The sequence below is a fragment of the Sceloporus occidentalis genome, unplaced genomic scaffold (genome assembly GCF_023333645.1).
Source record: "Sceloporus occidentalis isolate IW3139 unplaced genomic scaffold, rSceOcc1.0.p SCAF_5, whole genome shotgun sequence".
In the NCBI taxonomy this organism is placed as follows: domain Eukaryota; kingdom Metazoa; phylum Chordata; class Lepidosauria; order Squamata; family Phrynosomatidae; genus Sceloporus; species Sceloporus occidentalis.
This window is the reverse complement of record NW_028316985.1, coordinates 82,722,792-82,742,421: the sequence shown is the minus strand read 5'-3', so window position 1 is coordinate 82,742,421 and position 19,630 is coordinate 82,722,792. Positions and strand designations below refer to the sequence as shown.

Below are 19,630 nucleotides of genomic sequence, written 5' to 3'. Positions count from 1 at the left end.
AGAACTGGGAGACACCCCCCCCCTTTCTTTTTGCTTTGAAGCCACACTCTTCCATGGTTGGAGGTCTCAGGAGTTACCTTTCTAATCAGACATACACACACACACATATATATATATATATTGCTGATTAGAAATGTCTTGTAGCTCCTTCAAAGCAAAAAGAAGGGGTTTCCAGTCCTTTCTAAAAGGCTTCATGGAGAGCAGCAGCAGCAGAGCCTTGGCATTTTGACGTGTCTTCTTCCCCTCAGTTTTTTTATTTATATTAGGTTACTAATGGCACGCCTTTTTCCTCTTCCCTTCCCTCCCCCCCCCCCCTTATAAAAGCGTATTTGGTCAACATTAAAACAGGGTTTCTGGAAATAAACAGTCAGGGTGGGAGAGGTAGCACTTTCCCTGTCACTTTCCACAGAAAAGTGGCCTTAAAAAATCCCAGTATTTTGGCTTTTCCTCCCTCTTTTGTCATTTGGAGCTTCTAAAAAATGGCGGCCCCAGGCTGATGTTGTGGTAATCTAATCAGCCCGGGTCCTCCACACCCCATGCAGCGCCCTTGGTCTCTGCAGCACACCAGAGGCTTTAATGTGCTTAAATCCAGAAAGGCTGTCGCCTTCTCCTCCTCCTCCTCGGCCAAGGCAAAAACACACCTCATCCTTCCTTCCTTCCTTCCTTCCTTCCTTCCTTCCTTGGGTTCCACTTGGCTAATTTGGGTGGCTATTTTGCGTGGAAGGCGAATGAAGCAGACCAGTCTCAGGGCAGGGAAAAGACTGGAGGGGTCAGTGTAGCTCCTGTGTTTGTGTGCCTCTGAAATGAGTTCCTTGGCTTGCTGCGTTCATCTTTTCCCACTTTTTGTTTGCAAAATGGAGGACAGGTTCCCTCTCTTGGAATTGCAGTGCCTGGTGCCCAAGATGGTTTTTTAAACATATTAAATTTAAATCAGCCCCGGCGGCCCAAACAATATAATTTCAAACTGTCAAACAATATAATTTCTAACCTATAAATAGCCTGCCCCTGTCGGATATATATGTCCATAGTTCCCTTTGTCCCTGAGGAATTAGAGACATTTAAAACTTCTGCCCCCCCCCCTCCCCTCTGGGTTTTAATACGCATTGTATGTATATGTTTTTCTACCATTTTTTTTCCTAATGTGTACGGAAGTATAGATGATAAGCGGTCTTTCTTAAGGTCCTAAATGTTGCTCACAAACGAGTAGTGGTTTTTAACAAGACGCTCACCTTTCGCAGCCTCTCCCGCTTGCCAAGTAAATAAAGGAACGTATTCCTACTTTGCCCAATACAGTGAAGAACACCGTGTTTATGTAACAGTGCTGCATATGAAAGTTTCAGTTCCTTGGGTTTTTGTGAGGTTGCCGTGTAAATGTATTGAGGCCCAAGTCCAAGCTTTGAAATATCTTTGGGACTCCTAGACCTTAAAAGCCCTGAAGGAGAAGCATTAGCACTGGATCCCTTCCTCACATGAACAGCATTAATTTACATATGACAACTTTCACTGTCTTGCATAATTGACAGCCTTTTTCTTAGGTGTGTGTGTGTGAGAGAGAGAGAGAGAGAGAGAGAGAGAGAGCAAGGCATGCATTATGTACAAGGCTGTTCATGTGTGCCTTCAAGTGTGTTGTGAATCCTAGAACATGGTAGTATAATAATTATCAAAGCATTAATCTTGTCAGAATTGCTATCACTTTAACGATATGTGTGCATATCCTATGGCATTCTCTCATAAGTTTTGAACAACAGGATTGTATGTTTAAAGCTTCTGACATGATAGCAATAGCTCAGTTATTCACTGAATTTTCATGTATACCCAGGTTTGTGTTACTGCTTACACTGACAACATTTGGTTGCTTGATCCAAATGGGGATTCCAACATAAGTAACATTAACACTGATGGCTTGACAAGTGCTCTTTTTCGTTGCATATTCCATAATTGCTGGACTGTCTGCTTAAAGAAGCCATCACTAGAATTTTGTGTTTGTTCAGAACCCGCCTGTCAATCTAATCTCTTCATATAGAATTGAAGCCATCTTAAACCCTTTGTTCTACATTGTTCCTAACCTTCAGTGCTGGCAACCTTGCATCCCTATTGGTGGGGCTGATCTATCCGTTTGGCATTGCTCATCATAACAGCCTCAATCTCTGCATGCTTACTTAGAAATAAATTCCATTTTATTCAGTGGACTTACTCTCAGATGGTCATGGGGTTGTAGCCTTATACACACCTCCTGAGAAATAATTCTCACTCTTGTTCAGTGGTTACTTACAGCAAAATCAGCATTTCTGGGATTGCAATCTAACTAATATTTTAATTATCATTTAAAAACTCAATTAGAAAGTAGCCATCAGAAGGCTCAAGTATGGCTTCTTACTGAGTCTCTGTGGTTCAGATATTGGATGGCTTCTCTCCTCTTCTTCTTGGGGATGTTTCTAAGGGGTGTTAAGGCGATGGCTAATGTTTCCTTACAGTAAACATGTAATTGTTAATACATTTTTTAAAAATCAGGAAAATATCTGGAGTGCAAAGAGGAAACAGCTGCCTTCCAAGCTTATTGAAATATACATTTAAAGTTTAAAATAAGGAAGTATGTTAAACAATTGCAAGAGCCATTTGACTACTAGTGGTTTGACTGTAGGACTATGATTTTGGAGACCAGGGTTCAAATCCCCACTTGGCCATGGAAAATGACCTTGGGCAAGTCATACATCCTCAGCCTCAAAGGAAGGTAAAAGACAAACTCCCTCTGAAACTCTTGTGAAGCCATGGCCTCATACAGACAGGCCAAAATAAAGCTGCTTTGGGTCACTTTGGTGGTATGCTGTTGAAACGATGCATGTGTCCTAAGAGTCCAGCAGCTGCACCAAAACCTGCTCCAGCCCTTAGAACTGGAGCGTGGCTTGGGTGCGGCTTCCAGCCTCTTAGGACACATGCATCGTTTAAACAGCATACCTCCAAAGTGACCCGAAGCAGCTTTATTTTGGCCTGTCTGTATGGGGCCCATGATAGGTTCACCTTTGTGTTGCCATAAGTTGGAAGCAACTTGAAGGCACCCAACAAAATGACCATATCCTATCTGACCTTGGAAGCTATGTAGGTTAGCACTTGGATGGGAGACCAGGTACTCTAGGATAGGCTATATTTAGAAAGAGGACCTGACAAAAGCACCTCTTGAGTATTTCTTGCCTAAGAGTACCCTGTGAAATTCATGGGGTTATCAAGAAAGATGACTTGAAGGCACATATAAGCATAAATATTAACTAAAAAATGAAGAAAACAGCCTTAATGTAGTGTTGACCACTATTTTTTCAACTGGTAATAATGGGAAAAAGGAAGTTGTGATAGAGACCTCAGAAGATCATTTTACTTTACATCAGTGTATATATCTACAAATATTTCAGTGAGTGACCTTTGGTTGGATTCTGATCCTTTTTTTCAGAATTACATTTATATTAATATATTCTGAACAATGGAGCATAAAATAGATTAAGCCGAACAAAGGCAGAATTCATTAGATTAGAATGTTCTTGTTATTGGACCTCTGAACTAAACTGAGAAGAAGGTAGGAACTACTGGTAGGTATCTGGGTTATTTGTGATAGACTGGTGAGAGTTTCCAATTCCAAGTTATTTGACAAGGCCAACTATGACCTGATCTCTCTCCCAGCTGGTTAAACTGAGAAAATCTGGGAGGAATGGAGCTCTGTATGTGTGTCATACACTGCATGTTTATGGGTATATGGACTGTAACCTCAGATCTGGTATTTAAAATATTTGGGGGGAGGGTTCAGCATATATGGTCAGTGGTGCCCTATTCTTTCATTCAAGATGTATGTCAGACTCTAGGCCCATTATTTTTTCCTGGTAGAGCTCATATGTGCACACAGAAGTAGAAGTTTGACATTCAGGTGCTCATGATCAAGAGCTGTAATAGGCCTAACTCCAACTGCCTGTCCCAACTAGAATAGAACTGTGGACTGATAAACCAGCAGTTACATAAGTTCCACTGATGCAGTGGCTCCACTCCACTTGAGAGCAGGAGTTGGAGTTACCCCTGAGTCTGTACTAAACTACTGTACATGGCGTTTTGCACACATTGATGAACCAAACCTATGGTTGGTTGATCCAGAGGTCATTCTGCTCACGAAAGGTGTTTTTGTTCTCAGAAGTGTTATGTGAACGTTTTACTCTTTCTGTGAGCAAAATAAGGCTTTTGGATCCAGCCTGTGAATGTAAGACATTTTGGTCCTTGAGATTTTCACCAAAATAGTACCACAGATAGAAATCTATGGCGGGTTACAAACTGCCATAAAATACGTATTGACTACGTATTAGGGTTAGGAAGGGGCGGTGCTTCCGCACCTCCCTAACCCTAATACATAGTCAATACGTACAATATGGCGGCGGCCGTTCCACATGGCCGCCTCCATATTGATGTAGCGGACGCTGTGCGTCCGCACGTTGCACGGCACTTATGACATCACGAGTGTGCCATTGGCGCTTCGCAGCATCATAAGTGCGCCGCAGGAAGAAGCTCCATTTTGGAGCTTCTTTTTTGCTCCGCGAGGGAGCCGCGCAGTTTGGCTGCTGCGGCTCCCTCACGGAGCAAACAGCAGTGCCAGGAGACCGCCGCAAAGCAGCGTTTGTAACCCGCCCACTTAACATAGAGTGCAGGTGATAACATTCAGTTGGATTGTTATATTCCTGGAATATAACAGTAGTATTATTCTTTAAATTATTGAATATGTCCTCCAAGTGCTAAATTTTAGTATGTGATGTGATGGACAACACAAGTTTCTTTCTAGTAAACTGCATGAAAGTTCTTGAACTTTAAAAGAGGCATCCTATATAAGTTTGAAAAAATTGAAAAACTCATGTGTGGTAGAAAGTATACAAGTCGTTGTATTATTTTATATGATCCAAGGCAGCTCACAAAAGCAGTAAAATGAACATTGGACTCTGGAGACCAGGGTTTGATTCCCAGCTTAACCATGGAAATCCTCTAGGTCACCTCGGGCAAGTCACATGCTCTCAGCCTCAGAGGATGGCAATGGCAAACTCCCTCTGAACAAATCTTGCCAAGAAACCCATGATAGGGTTCACAATTCAGAAACAACTTGAAGGCACACAACAACAAAATATGATTCATACAGTTCGCCACTGCTGCTGCTTTCAGTGGTTAGTAACTTGTAGGAAATACTTGCACATGTAACGTCAGAGAACAATCCTGTTGTTGTGCTGTTAGAATTTGGTCTACCTGGCTTTAGAATTTTAGATGCATTTTAAAAACATTTAAATTTAGCACTCGAATCCCCTTCCACACCTCAAAGGATCCCTACTGGCTTACCAACCTATCTAAATTTTGGAACCAGTGATCAGGAAGAATTACATTAAGCAGTGCATATACTCAAAGTCCCTTTTAGAACTTGGTTTATTCTCTTTAGACTGTGATAGTTGAAAGGTTTCTCTTGTATGTGTGTTTGTGATTATCATAAAATCAAACATTTTATGATTTTTATCATTCTAAAACTAAAATGAGGATTATTTTAATTTGGGAGGAAACTGCCGTTCGGTTTGTTAATGTAAGCTTAAATGTAACTGCAAAGTAAAGAAAGTTGTTAACTTTGATGGGAAACTTTATATGTTTTATAGTCGAAAGAACAATAAACTATTCCTGTGTGTTTAAAACCTTTTGAACTGCAATAATAAATGTTTTCAGTACCTATCATCTAATAAGTACTGTATTCTTCACTGTGTTGCCTTTTGGAGCATTAAAAACTCCCAGTTCTCTTGTCTCTTCCTCAAGAGTATGTAAATACATTTTTATGTGGAAAGTTTTTACGTTCAAAATGGAATTCCTGTTTGTTGTCACTACACAGTGATAATACTGTATTCCACTTTAACTGCCATGGCAGCATCCTGTTGATTCCTGGGGTTTGTAGTTGGGTGAGTCACTAGAGCCTTCTGGCTGAAAAGTCTAAATATTCCTCCCTAAACTACAAACCCCTCTGGTTCATAGGATATCCTTTCAATTTTTTAAATATACCATCTTCAATGTATTTTTGTTTAAGGACAGAAACGGTATATCATCTGTCCTATAGTATAGTCGCCTGAAGTATGATGAAATGGATTGGTACAGTTGTGAAGTGTTCCCTTGCTTACATTTTGCCCCCACATGTCAAAATGGACTCCACTTTGCTTTGAATTTCTAGAAATCCACAGTTCTCTTTAAAGAATTGGAGGGGCTGAGTCTTGTGGCCAGCATCTTTAAGACTAACCAGTTTATTTTAGAAAGCTTTTCTGAACTACATTCTGTGAAATTCCAGAGATTTTCTAATCTCATGCTAAAATTGATTGGTTAGTATTAAAAGGTGCCAAAGGGCTCCTTTTTTGTCCTTCCTTACAGTATACTAGAACAGAATAACATGGCAACATCCTAGAAAATGTGCCAACTACATTAAAAGTGTAACCAGAATCATGCAAATTAAACTTATTCTGTACCACTTTTTTCCTTTTGGAATGTTGGTTTTCAAACTTGGAATGGAAACTGCTAGAATGAGGTGCGTGGAAGGAAATGCCATGGAAAAAGTGGGATAGATGAAAGGGGCAGGGAATAGTAGCTATGATGCCATGCTGGCAGCTGTCTTGGGATATTTGGTTCACAAAATCAGTTTCTACATTTCCCAACTTTGAGAGACACAGAGGCATTCAGCATATCTAATAGCTGCTAATATTTTAGCCTTTTCCCAATGAATGTTAGAATTCTTAGAATGTCAAATTTGTTAGTGCCTCTTAAATGTGGTAAAATGCATGCAACCCAAAGGCTGCATTGCTCTGGCAGGTCCTCAAGTCTTTCTGTTTGGAAAACAAATGACTTTTATTTCAAAACTGACAGCTGTTATTGCTTTACATATCCCAACTGTGTTCTAGAAGTAAAATAAAATTTAATTGCTTTAAGGTGCTTTAAGTGCTTTTACTGTTTGATGGGGGGAGGGTTTTACTCTCAATCCCTCCTTCTTCTTTTTACTCTTCATTGGAGCCAGCAGTATTAGTATCATGAAGACCAGTCAGAATAATTATGATCACTTTATAAGCATTGTATCCTTAATCCTTCATAAGTCAGTTTCAGAACCCAAGTAAGGCAGCATGGTCCCCTGACTTTACAGTCAGTCATTACATTTTGCAGTGTACATTTCAAATTACAATTTTAAAAAAATAAACATACAGTTGGACTATTTCTTTGCTTTTCGCATCTGTTCCTTCATTAGCTTCCATTGTGTTCTGTGATGCGAATAGGAAAATGCCAATGTTCTCTTTAGATAGGTTGGTTAGGCAGTAGGGTTCCATCAAGGTGCAGAAGGGTATTCGAGTGATAATGTTGTGCTCCAGATAAAAATAACATTAATTGCAAGAATGGTAAAGCCAGCTAAGAGGAGCTAATTGTCTTGTGTAAGATACAGGGTTGACTCTTAACATCCTATTGCTATAACAGCTTACAGGCGAAGGAAACTGACGGCCTGATCTCAGTTGTGCTACGCTGGCCCTGCTTTCTCAGAGCTGGGATCAGTTGCTGCAGCTTCCAACCCAGCAAGAATCAGGTGACACAAGGAGCCAATAGGAGATGTGTTTGGCCCAATAAATCTGCTTCTTCTGGCTTGGTTCCTAATCAGAGCAGCTCTTGTCTGGAGCACCTGCCTCCAGAGCAGCCCTAGTATCCAGAAGTGGAGTTTCCCATAGCAGACTAGGGGGGAATGATAGAAGGAATGGAAAATAAAAAAAAAAAAATGAAACAGGATGTAGAGATTAAAATGTGCTTTTGTTGATTTAATATTTCTCCCAGTGACAGATGTTGCATCGAATTCTTAGCTGCAGATATCTGACTGCCAGTGTGTGTGTTGTTATGTCTAATACTCAGAAACACCAAGAAAGAAGCAACAGCAAGAAAGGATACAGAGTGCAAGTTAACAGAATGAGGAGAATTTTAAGTATAAAATCGCAGAGTATAAAATGGAAAGCAGTTAAAAAAAACCTCAGAGACTATTGCTCCTGGATGTCACTAGAACAACCTAAAAAATTGATATTATGGGAAGTAAAACCAGTTTGCAAAATAAATAAAAATCCTATTTGATGAATACGCAAAATAGTCATAGAAATAAATAAATGTTTGATACATCCAGTTAGTATTTTCAGAAAGAAAGTTGAAAAGGAACTGGATAATTGCACATAATTTTTGTGGTTTGAGATCATCAAAAGAGGTATGCAGTAAATTAATGATAAGTAGAAAAAGGGAGACCAATTTCAGTCTACAAAGAAGGAGCTATGTTAATCTCTTTCAACATAAAAAGAAAGAACAGAGAGAAAGGGGAGAAGAATGTGGCAGCACTTTTAAGACTGGTTTTTATTTTAGCATGAGTTTTTGTGAATGACAACCTATTTCTTCAGATGCAGTACAGAGTGATAGTAAAGCCTCAAGTATAAAGCACACAGTTTTCACAGGACTGGTGCCTACAGCTTCACTGATCCACACCTAAAAAAGTGTGATCTCTAGGCATCTGGAGGTCCTCCAGCATGACTCTATGGTCAGCTTCTGGAAATGCAGGGTTTGCTATTATCTGCTTTCACTATCCGTGGTAAGTCTGGGAACGTATCTCCTGCAAAACTGAGGTTGTACTGGCCTTGTATAGTTGTAGGCATGGATTGGAATGTAATAGGATTGAAAAAGATGCAAATTCTGTCCCTTGCCCTAAATTTTCAAGGAATTGGGCAATGTGATACATATCTTTTCTGATCCTTCAGACCTTTACAATTTATTTTACTGTCTAATTGTATGGAGTGGGTTGTTGTTGGATCTCCCTTCTCACTTTATGAGGAAAAAAGCAAAAATCTGTCCTTCCTGAAAGGAATGTGTGTGTACACCCATACATCTCTGTATGTTTGTATTTAAGAGATGTACTAGCAGTATTGTAAATAAGCAATACTGTACTCTTATCTATAAAGGTTTTGTTTTCCCCTGATTGATATAATAAGTGTATATGGGTTGAACTGGAGTTGTTGGGATCATCAGTACTATAAGCATTTGAAATTCTTCAACTCCTTAAAAGTTTGAGATCCTCTTCTCAGACAGCACAGTTGTTCCTGCAGAAGATAAGGTCATTCTATTTAGAAAAGCTTCCTGGGAGTAGAAAGCCTAGAAACTAATTCAGGAGAAAGATTGCAATGACTTCATGTTTCTAGATTCTGTGGTGTGGTTAGTCACTTGAGATATTTCCATTCTATGTCTAGATTCAGAATCTAGGCATTAAAATATAAATTTATTTAGTGTGTTTTTGCAATGAACTTGAGTCCAAATTTGGCTGACTGAATTGTCTCCAACTTTCCAAGTTTCACATAGAATCATCAGTTTATGACAGTCAGAAGCTGAGGGAAACTTCGTGTTGGTTTTAATTGACGTTGCCAAGCACTACACAGGAAATGGTTGGAACTAAACTCGGCGTTCCTGGCGATTTGCACTTGAACTTACTGGGCCATTTCCCAAGTAACACTAAACAAATGTACATGAGCTGTGGCAAGCCTTTACGTTGTGTGCTTTCCCTCTACCTTCTGGCACATGCCAAAAAAATGACCTTCTGTTTTTCCCAAATTTTTGAGCTCTCATTTGTTTCTGTTGTGATGAATTTTAACAAATCAGTTTCATACTTTGTTTTTGGATGCTGGCTTGTCATTTAATTATGGTTTAAACAAACAAGTTCTCATGTACACGGACATTCCAGTTAGTTTAGATGGTGAATGGATACTCCAAACCTCCTGGTTTCTTAAATCACAGTTGAGTATCATTTTGGAACTAGAAGACCATGGTCCAAAACACTGCAAAAAATGATCCAGTTTGAGATTGTTTTAACTGCCCTGGCTCAATGCTAGGGAATTCTAGGAACTGTAGCTTTGTGAGACATTTAGCCTTCTCTGTCAGAGAGCTTTGCTGCCACAGTAAACTACAATTCCCAGGATTCCCTAGCACTGAGCCAGGTCAATTAAAGCGGTCTCAAACTGGATTATTTCTGCAGTGTGTTTTGGACCGAAGAGGTCAAAGCTTCTTGATAGGAGTGTGGTGTAGTGGTTTGAGCTTTGGAGGAGGACACTGGGAAACCAAGGTTTGAAACCTTGCTTGCACATGGAAACCCACTGGATGACCTAGGGAAAGTCACACTCAGTATCAGAGGAAGACGGGTAAACCCCCTCTGAACAAATTCTGCTAAGAAAACCCCATGAGAGGGTCACCATAAGTCAGAAGTAACTTGAACAACAACAAAAGGCTTCTAGCATACTAGGGTATTACATTTGAAGGATTGACAAACAGACTAGATGCAAGAGAGCATGGAAGGAAAGGAGATAATAGTGTTGGATGAAATCAGGAAATTAAGTTTTAAGCATTCAGAAAGGTATAAGAAGCTTGATAATTAAGATCATGTCTGTTCTGTCCCTCCCCCATATATCTGTATGACTTAAATCTAAACACCATTGATAATGGGTGGGTAAGTGGGAGAAAAGAACTCATGATTATGTTCAGATATATACAGTGGACCCTTGTTATACGCTGGTGTTTGGTTCCAAGATCCCCTGTGGATAACAAAATCTGTGGATGCTCAAGTCCCATTAAATATAATGGCATAGCAAAATGATGTCCCTAATAAAAAATGGGAAATCAAGGTTTGATATTTGAAATGTATACTTTTTTTGAACATTTTCAAACCATGAATGCTTGAATCCGTGTATAAAAAAATCTGTGTATAAGAAGGGTCGACTGTACTATAGTGTATCTACTGTGGTTTGCATGATCAGGAATGAACTAAATTGAGCCATGGGTTCCAACTACCTTATAAGCTGCCTTATGATCAGTCAAACCATTGGTGTATTTAGCCTAGCTTTATAAATGTTGATTGGCAGTGGTCCCCAAGGTTGCAGGCTGAAGATCTCTAGTATTCCCTGGTGGTCTCCCATCCAAATACTAAACAGACCAACCTTGGTTAGTTTCCAAAATCAGACGATGTGGTGTGTGTAGAGTAATTTGGTGGTTTGAGGAGAAGAGTTAAAGTTGAAGAACTGTATTTTGTTCTTACCAAAGTTTGTTTAAACAAACCAAGGTCAAATCCTAGGTTTCAGATGTTTTTTCTATATGTGGTTAGAGCAAAACAGTTCCACTTGTTTGTGTATAAGTGAAAATTTCAGTATCAGCTAAAGTGAATGCAGGAACATTGACTCCCCTCCTACTAGTATCTGAAAGAGGAGGATGGGAAGGGTGATTGTGTGAGGCCAAATCCCATTCATTTCTGTTAGATCTGAATAGGCTAACCATCAGCCTGCTTCTTTAAACCATTATTGGAAACCATGGTTTGATGGTACTGTACAAATTATATTTCAGATGGTAAAATATGTAATTACTTCATGGGGGATACTTTAATAATCGTATTTAAAGATTATTGTTGGTGTAAGAGAATACAGTCAAATGTAATACCCATGTTTTTAGCAAATAGCTTGCTTGATTTCTGTGTTGATATGTTAGTGTAGCTTTAAAAATCATGAATTATTAAAGTGGTTGGAACAGACATTCCTATCTGAAGCTATTAGTTTCTAAGGTTCGGACTGCAGAAGATGCAGTGAACATTGCTTTCCCCATATTTGTTCAGCATAGTGGTCAGTATCAAATGGCAGATATGCTAGTTCCTCAAGTAGTAGGCTGCTGCCTATTGTGTACTGCGATTCTTCCCTGCTCTTTCAGGTCTTCCTTTTGCCCTTTTTCTGCATTGCTTACAATAATGGGAAGCTGTAGAGTGGAATGAGGGGAAAGATGGGAGGCAGAGATATAAGGGGTTATTGCCTTGCAATGGTCCTACATTGTCTTATTGCTTCCAGCTGCATGTCTTTTCTCACTTGAATGCTTCTCTCCACCTTCCTTCTATATTCTGTGTTGCCTGATATAAAGAGGCCTCTGTCTCCTGCCTTGGCTCACTGCCTTACACCTTTACAGTACTGGACCATAATCAAAATTAGTTTCTAACACACATTTTATTGTGATGCTGTAGAGTAAAGACCAGTATAAAATTTAATTCGCTTTCTTTGCTTGAAATGTTTGAATTGACTGTGAGAATTTGACAGCATTGAAAGAATTATTGTTACAAATGCAGTTGAATGGCCTAATTTAATCTTTTTATAGCAATTTGACATAACAACATGGTTATGGGATGCCTGTTGCTTTCAGGTAATAAAGATGAGTTACTGCAATTGGTTGAACCACTTCATCCAGACAGTAGTAATGAATGGATCAGCATCAAACTGGAAAGAGGTATCAAGTGGATTGCATAGGGATCAGTTCTTAATGCAGTGTCTAATGACTTAGATTACCAGTTGGGCTGTAACTCTTAACTCTTAACTCTTGGATATTATTGAGAAAATTTCACCAGGCCCAGAATAAATTGGTTAACGATAGTGTTTTAGACTGTGCTTACAGAAATCTGTAAGTGGACACAGTGGCTCAGCAGTTAACATGCCAACTCTGATGATCGCAAGGTCATTCAAGACCCAAGCACCACGTGACAGAGTGAGCTTCCGTCACTAGTCCAGTTTCTGCCAGCCTAGCAATTCAAAAGCATATAAAAATGCAAGTAGATAAATAGGTACCACTTCAGTGGGAAGGTAATAGTGTAATGTGCAGTCATGCTGGCCACATGACCACAGAAGTTGTATTCAACAACACTAGCTCCCTTGGCTTAGTAACGGAGATGAGCACCGCCCCCCTACAGTTGGTCATGACTTGACAACCTTGTCAAAGGAAAAAACTTTACCCTTTTTTTGCAGAAGTCTTACCACAGAGCATTCAATAACTGAGACTGACATCCCCTAGGTTCACATTATGTGTTTCAAAATTTGGCTTCCTGAACAATTTTGGAGATGCTGGACCTTTTTTTATCCCTGCCCCCGCTATCGCCATTGGTTCTGGTGAATACAAGTTGGTTTATTGCCAAGGATTTACTGGATTTTTAATTGAGTCCTGGGAGAAAATTTGACAAATACTAAGAACAGTATGCAGTCTCATTATTACAGCTGTGTAATAACTTCCCCATAGAAAGCAACAACTCTTTCTGTCACATAGCTATCAGATGCATTGCTCAGGCATTCCTGAAAACATTGTTCCATGAAGGCATGTATAGTTCTTGTGATGTGCAAGAGTGTGTTAACGTAATATGTTATATTTGATGTACAGAGTGTTTTAAAAAGAATGGTGCAAATGTAAAGCTGTTCTTCTATGGTTTAGCACCATTCTTTTTGAATCGCTGTATATTAACGTGCAGTCTTAATCTGTATTAAATACATTTAGCTATATTAGTACAAAAATTATGCTAGCGTTATAATTTGCAATAAGAAGCTGTATATGATGTTATAAGTGGGGAAAAACTCAGTTGGTGGCGCAGTGGTTAAATGCCTGTACTGCAGCCACTCACTCAAAACCATAAGGTTGCGAGTTCAAGACCAGTAAAAGGGCTCAAGCTCGACTCAGGCTTGCATCATTCCAAAGTCGCTAAAATGAGTACCCAGATTGTTGAGGGCAAATTAGCTTACAGTTGTAAACCGCTTAGACACTGCTCAGGTGGTATGAAGCGGTATATAAATGAAGCTTGATTGTTTATGTAATATTTTGTGTGGCTTTCAAGCCAAATAAGATTTTAGCCATAATTATATTAATTTCCCTTATATTTCAGTCATGCTGTGCCATTGAACATAGAAACTGAAAATAAAAAAGTTCACGTTTTTGGCTTTAATGGAGAATTACATTAAAAAAACAAAGAAACCCAGGAACTTACGAAACATCACAGGGTTTAATTCAGATTTAGTCATGCTTAGAGTTAGACCCATTGAAATTAGTGAGCTTTTTAACAAACATTCCTGTTTTATTTCAGTAAGCTTTGCATAAGTGTGGCTAAAACTGGAATCAACCATTGCCTTTAAATGTATAGCATTGTTGTAATAGATGCACACTTCTGAAATAACTAGTGTCTCATCTTCAGATTATTTCTCTTTTTAGAAAACCAATCTTTTTTTATTCTGCATTTTTCTGACAGATGTGTCAGTTTCATTCCTGCTGAGGCAGTCAGAACAGATGGTAAGCAATGAAATAGTTCAGGCACTTTAGGTGTGCTTATCTGTCCTATTACATACTTTACAACTGCAGAATGTTTTCTACACTGGGAGAATGGGTACAGTAAATTTAAATCCTTAATACCACGTGCTATTTTTGAAGCATTGCTGATTGAACAAAACCTTGATGGACTATTGCATTTGAATAGTAACTTGATATACAAAAAGTCTTAATAACAGAAGAGAAAATCATAGAAATAAAGAGCACAAGTCCCAAATGAGGCTTAGAGCAGCAAGACTTTCAGTTCTATAGATGTCATTGGCCTTACTGTAGACAGACCTTTTCTCTAAATAATAAATTTGAAAAGGAAGAACAACTACATCCAAAGCTCAAGTTGTAAAGGCTTACAAAGGGAGCCCTGTACAGGCTGTGTTTGGAGGAAGTAAATCTATGCAAGTTGTTTTCAGGCTCCTCCTAAAAACAGCTGGCTTGTTTCACATAGGAAAATGCCTGAGGCATGAATGTATATAAAACATTATTAAGCAGACATAACATATACCTAGTATAGTATACATTAAAAAACAAAACAAAACCTTTTAGTGCTTGTACCTGTGAAGAATGCACACATAACCCAAACCTGTTGAGCTACAAATGACTTGTACAAATGGTACTGAAAATACAATTTAGGTTTGTCAGATTTGCCAGATTTCGTTAAGTAACATTTGTTGTCAGCATTATATAATAAATTTAACTGAAGTGTAACTAATGTACTTTTGGTGTGACAGAACTAAACACCAGGCTTTTAAAAAGAGAGCATGTTGATGCAAAAGGGCATAAGAAGCATGAACTAGAATCCATGAAGATGAAGTTATATAGATATCTCCACAGGGATTGCTTAAAACAAATTTTACATTTAACAAAGTCTATTGAGGTAGATTGACTTTCAGCCATCATTTTTAAGTTGTCCTTTTGTCCTGGGGAGCCATCTAAAGACCACAAGTTAGACCAGTTTTCCCCATTTATAGGTAGATCTAGTCTTGGAGTGGTGAGATGTGATCCTTTCTTTCAGAATCCCAAGGCTCTTGCTTCTTCAATACTTGAGCTTCAAGGTCAATAAAGAGGGGGAAAAGCAGATCAGGAAGGATGCTGGGGTGAAATATGAAGAAGCTTTAGATCTGCAAATTCTAAAACCCTCTCAGTTCCAGGGCATTGCACAAGGGCATGTTTCTGATATGGTTAGCCTATTTGTTAGAGTTCCTGTTTTTTAAAAAAATAATAATAAAGAAAAATAAACACTACTTTTCCCAAAAAGGAGAAGTAAAACTACTCAAATGCCATGGCGTGAACCCAAGAGGGCCTTGGTTAAGTGGTTCCTCTACTCTCAGATGTTACTGTCCCTACCTCTAGGATTGCCTAGGCTTGTCATAGTTCTCATTTACCTGGGAGTAAGGTCCACTGAGCTGAGTGGGACTATACATTTGATAGGATCACACTATTAATTGCTTATATTGAATCAAGCATAGCTGTTTTTAACTCAGAAGGCTGGAGATAATCTAAGCACTAGTGTCATCTGCTGGTTTCTGTAGAGGAGAGATTGAGCCACCAGCAGCAATATCAGGCACTGATGGCCTAAATGTAGGATGAGAAATCCACTCCCTCCTCCACTGTTGGTGGAGCACATGAGAAAATTACTTCACAAGGCTGATGAAGGATGTCAGATGACCACCCCTAGTAACTCTTTTTTTGAAATTATATTAACAGGTTTTCAGTTTGCACTTTGTTTACATACTGTATATACTCATGTATAAGTCTAGAAATTTAGGTTTAAAAATTGACCTAACAAACCTGAGTCGATTTATCCATGGGTCAATGTAAGTACTGTATTTTAATGCGCGCACACACACACACACACATATATATATATATATGGTGAAAGACAAGAGTTTAATCTGCTCTGGAAGCACTGACCACCTTCTACTCTCTCATCCACCCAGACTTTAGTATGATCACAAATGTTTATGCCTGCTGGAATCTTGTAAGTTCTTTAGCATTGTTTTCCTTTACTTCGTTCTTTACATCCTTCATTACATGCCCCTAAGTTTTACCCTCAACTTATCCACGGGTCCTATCAAAATCCATAATTTTGGCCCCAAAACATGCCCTTGACTTATATGTGAGGTTGACTTATAGTCGAGTATATATAGTATTCATGGGGTTTGTTTGTTTGTTTTTTGCTTTCTGTGGACATCATATAAGCTGAACTAATCTATTTATTTAAGGCTGATCAAGAGAAAATAACACAAAAACATATGTATTTATGTAAAGGGAAATGGTTGAAGCATATTACATGCTGAGGTGTGTAATGAGGGGTTGAAAGTCAAAACATGTCTTGGTATAGGCGCTTCCAAATCCAATTGGATTTACTCCTGAATTTCATATGTTAGAATTGTACTGTGAATCCATTTCTAGGTCTTTAATAACTTTGTTTTCATGCTATGAAGGGATAGGATTATTAGGCATTTTAACATATGCTACAGTCTTGAAATAACAAGTTTTCCAACTTTTTGTTTTGTTTTATTAAACAGAGTTTGTGGATGCACTTAGATGTTTGCAATGAGCACTGCGGCTGGCATGCCCCAGTGTTTTGGATACCAATGCATAGAACTCCATGGTAATCGAATTTATCAGAAACGAACGTCATGAGCATAGTGGTCCCGTTGGGGATTGACACAACAGAAACTTCATATTTGGAAATGGCTGCAGGCTCGGAGTAAGTGTTGTAGCATAGTTGCAAATTTGTAAAACATGTTCTATTTTGTGTTTGATTCATCCATGGACGTTCTGTTGCCAGGTTTCATTTGGACCACTTCTAGGCATGATAGACAATTTAAAGTTAATAATTATTTTGCACCTTCTTGAATGTCTCACCAGTTATATCTGAGTTTGTATTGAATGACACTCATTTGTTAAATTTTGTTTAAATTTTTTTGAAATTTTGTAGAATTTAAAAATAAAATTTCAAGTACAGCATTTATTTGAATTTACATGTAGAGTGAGTCTTAACTTAATAAGGATATTTTCAGTGCATGCACTCATATTATATTACTGTTTCCTCTTTCATGTAGGGCTACTAAAGTTTTAGACAACCCACTAGTAATTGGGGAAAAAACATTTTTAAAGGGAATTCAGAATGCTGATTTGAGGGGGAAATAGCCTCTTCATTAAGACATTTCCTTTCATGTGCTTTTACAAAAAAAGGTATTTTTAAAAAGCAGCTTCTCACAATCTGTGGTGCTTTGCCTATTCTACCACTAGATGTCATTGCTGAGGATTTCAGATTTTGCTAAGAGCATATGGGCAAACTCCTACACTTCATATGTGTTCACAGAAACAATCAGCGTATTGATATTAGTGTACTTTTGTCTTATAGTAGTTGTTGTGCAGATGTGTTGTGTTGCACAACATTGTTGTCTGCGTTGTTCAAATTGATAAATGTTCATTTGATAGCTCACTGCAGTTTTAAATAAGCAGTAAAATTGGTGTCTTGTCAGAGATTTTCTTCAATAGTTTTCTTCAGAACCCTTGAACCTATGCCTGGATGTTTTGTACTGCATTTGAAATCTTACTCTTTTGCCTTTCTGCTTGATTTTTAGACCTGAATCTGTAGAAGCTAGCCCTGTGGTAGTTGAGAAGTCAAACAGTTACCCACACCAGCTATATAACAACAGCTCTCATCATTCACACAGCTACATTGGTCTGCCTTATGCGGTAAGTCTTTTTTTTTTAAGTACTCAAGTTTCTTCTGTAATCGGAACATTAAGTATATCTTCATTAGTGATCTTTTGTTTATTGTGGAAATTCGCAGCAGTAAGAACCAAGATTTCAACATCCTTACAAATATACAACTTACAGAAAGACAACATTTTTATATTTGTACTTGTTGAACAAGACAGTATTTTAAACTTGGTTTCTAAAGAAACTTTACAGGAATTTCCAGATAAAGTGCTACCCCATGACATACCTCACCCGAGAACAATAAAAAGGGCTTTTTTTAGCAAAAAGAAGAAGGAAATGGCAGGGCCACTACATGGAGAAGACGGCAAATTGTTAACAAGGGACAGAGAAAAGGCAGAGTTACTCAACACCTTCTTTGCCTCAGTCTTCTCACAAAAAGAAAAGGGTGCTCAACATGACAAAAATAGAGGAGAGGACACAATAGGAGAAATGCAGCACAGAATAAGTAAAGAGGAGATACAGGAATATCTGTTTAATCTAAATGAATTTAATTCTCCAGGGCCAGATGACCTACATCCAAGGGTATTAAAAGAACTGGCAAATGTAATCTCAAAGCTGTTGGCAATAGTTTTTGAGAACTGGTGAACAGGAGTAGTCCCAGCAGACTGGAGGAGGGAAAATGTCCCCATCTTCAAAAAGGGGAAAAAAAGAGGATCCTAACCATTAATGCCCAGTTAGTCCGAGATCAATACCAGGAAAGTTTGTAGAGCAGATAATCAAACGGAGAGTCTGTGAATGTTTAGAAAGCAATTCCAAAATCACAAAAAGTCAACACAGGTTTCTGAGAAACAATTCATGCCAGACTAATCTGATCTCCTTTTTTGCTAAAATTATCAGCTTGGTAGACAAAGGGAATGCTGTAGATAGAGCATGTCTTGATTTCAGTAAGGCCTTTGAGAAAGTCCCCATGGTATTATTGCAAACAAACTAGTAAAATGTGGGCTAGACAATGTAACTGTTAGGTGGATTTGTAATTGGTTGAACGGCCGAACCCAAAGGATGTTCAACAATGTCTCCTCTTCATCCTGGAGAGAAGTAACCGGTGGGCTGCCACAGGGTTCTGTCCTTGGCCCAGTGCTATTCAACATCTTTACTAATGACATGGATGAAAGAATAGAGGGCATGCTTATCAAATTTGCAGATGAAGCCAGGATTAAAAATTCAAAATAACCTTAATAGATTAGAAAGCTGGGCGAAAACTAACAAAATGAACTTCAACAGGGAAAAATGTAAGGTAGAAAACTTAGGTAGAAAAAATGAAATACATAGATATAGGATGGGGGAACATGTGGCTTAGCAAGACTGCATATGAAAGGAGTCCTAGTAGACCACAAGTTGAACATGGGTCAACAGTGTGATGTGACAGCTAAAAAGGCCAATGCGATTTTAGTCTGCATCAATAGAAGTATAGTGTCTAGAGATCAAGGGAAATAATAGTATCATTCTATTCTGCTTTGGTGAGGTGTCACCTAGAATGTGTCCAGTTCTGGGCACTGCAATTCAAAAAGGATGTTACAAGTTGGAGCATGTCCAGAGGAGGACCACCAAAATGTTGAAATGGCTAGAAACCATGCCTTATGAGGAAAGTCTTAGGGAGCGGGGTATGTTTAGCCTGGAGAAGAGACGGTTAAGAGGTGATACGATAGCCCTGTTTGAGTATTTGAAGGGGTGTCACATTAAGGATAGAACAAGCTTGTTTTCTGCT

General features: G+C 38.7%; 1 protein-coding gene across 4 annotated transcripts in view; it reads left to right on the top strand.

The window, feature by feature from the left end:
- Nucleotides 1-19,630, top strand: part of KMT2E (lysine methyltransferase 2E (inactive)) — an 81,584-nt gene that overhangs the window by 1,787 nt on the left and 60,167 nt on the right. For 2 of the 4 annotated variants that reach the window (XM_089524561.1, XM_089524558.1), the window contains exons 2-5: nucleotides 12,256-12,339; nucleotides 14,114-14,154; nucleotides 16,716-16,900; nucleotides 17,784-17,898. In XM_089524561.1, the coding sequence (XP_089380687.1) occupies nucleotides 16,830-16,900; nucleotides 17,784-17,898 (186 nt within the window). In that variant the 5' untranslated portion in view covers nucleotides 12,256-12,339; nucleotides 14,114-14,154; nucleotides 16,716-16,829. The remainder of the gene's footprint in view (nucleotides 1-12,255; nucleotides 12,340-14,113; nucleotides 14,155-16,715; nucleotides 16,901-17,783; nucleotides 17,899-19,630) is intronic. The other 2 variants (XM_089524559.1, XM_089524560.1) reach the window with 2 other exon arrangements.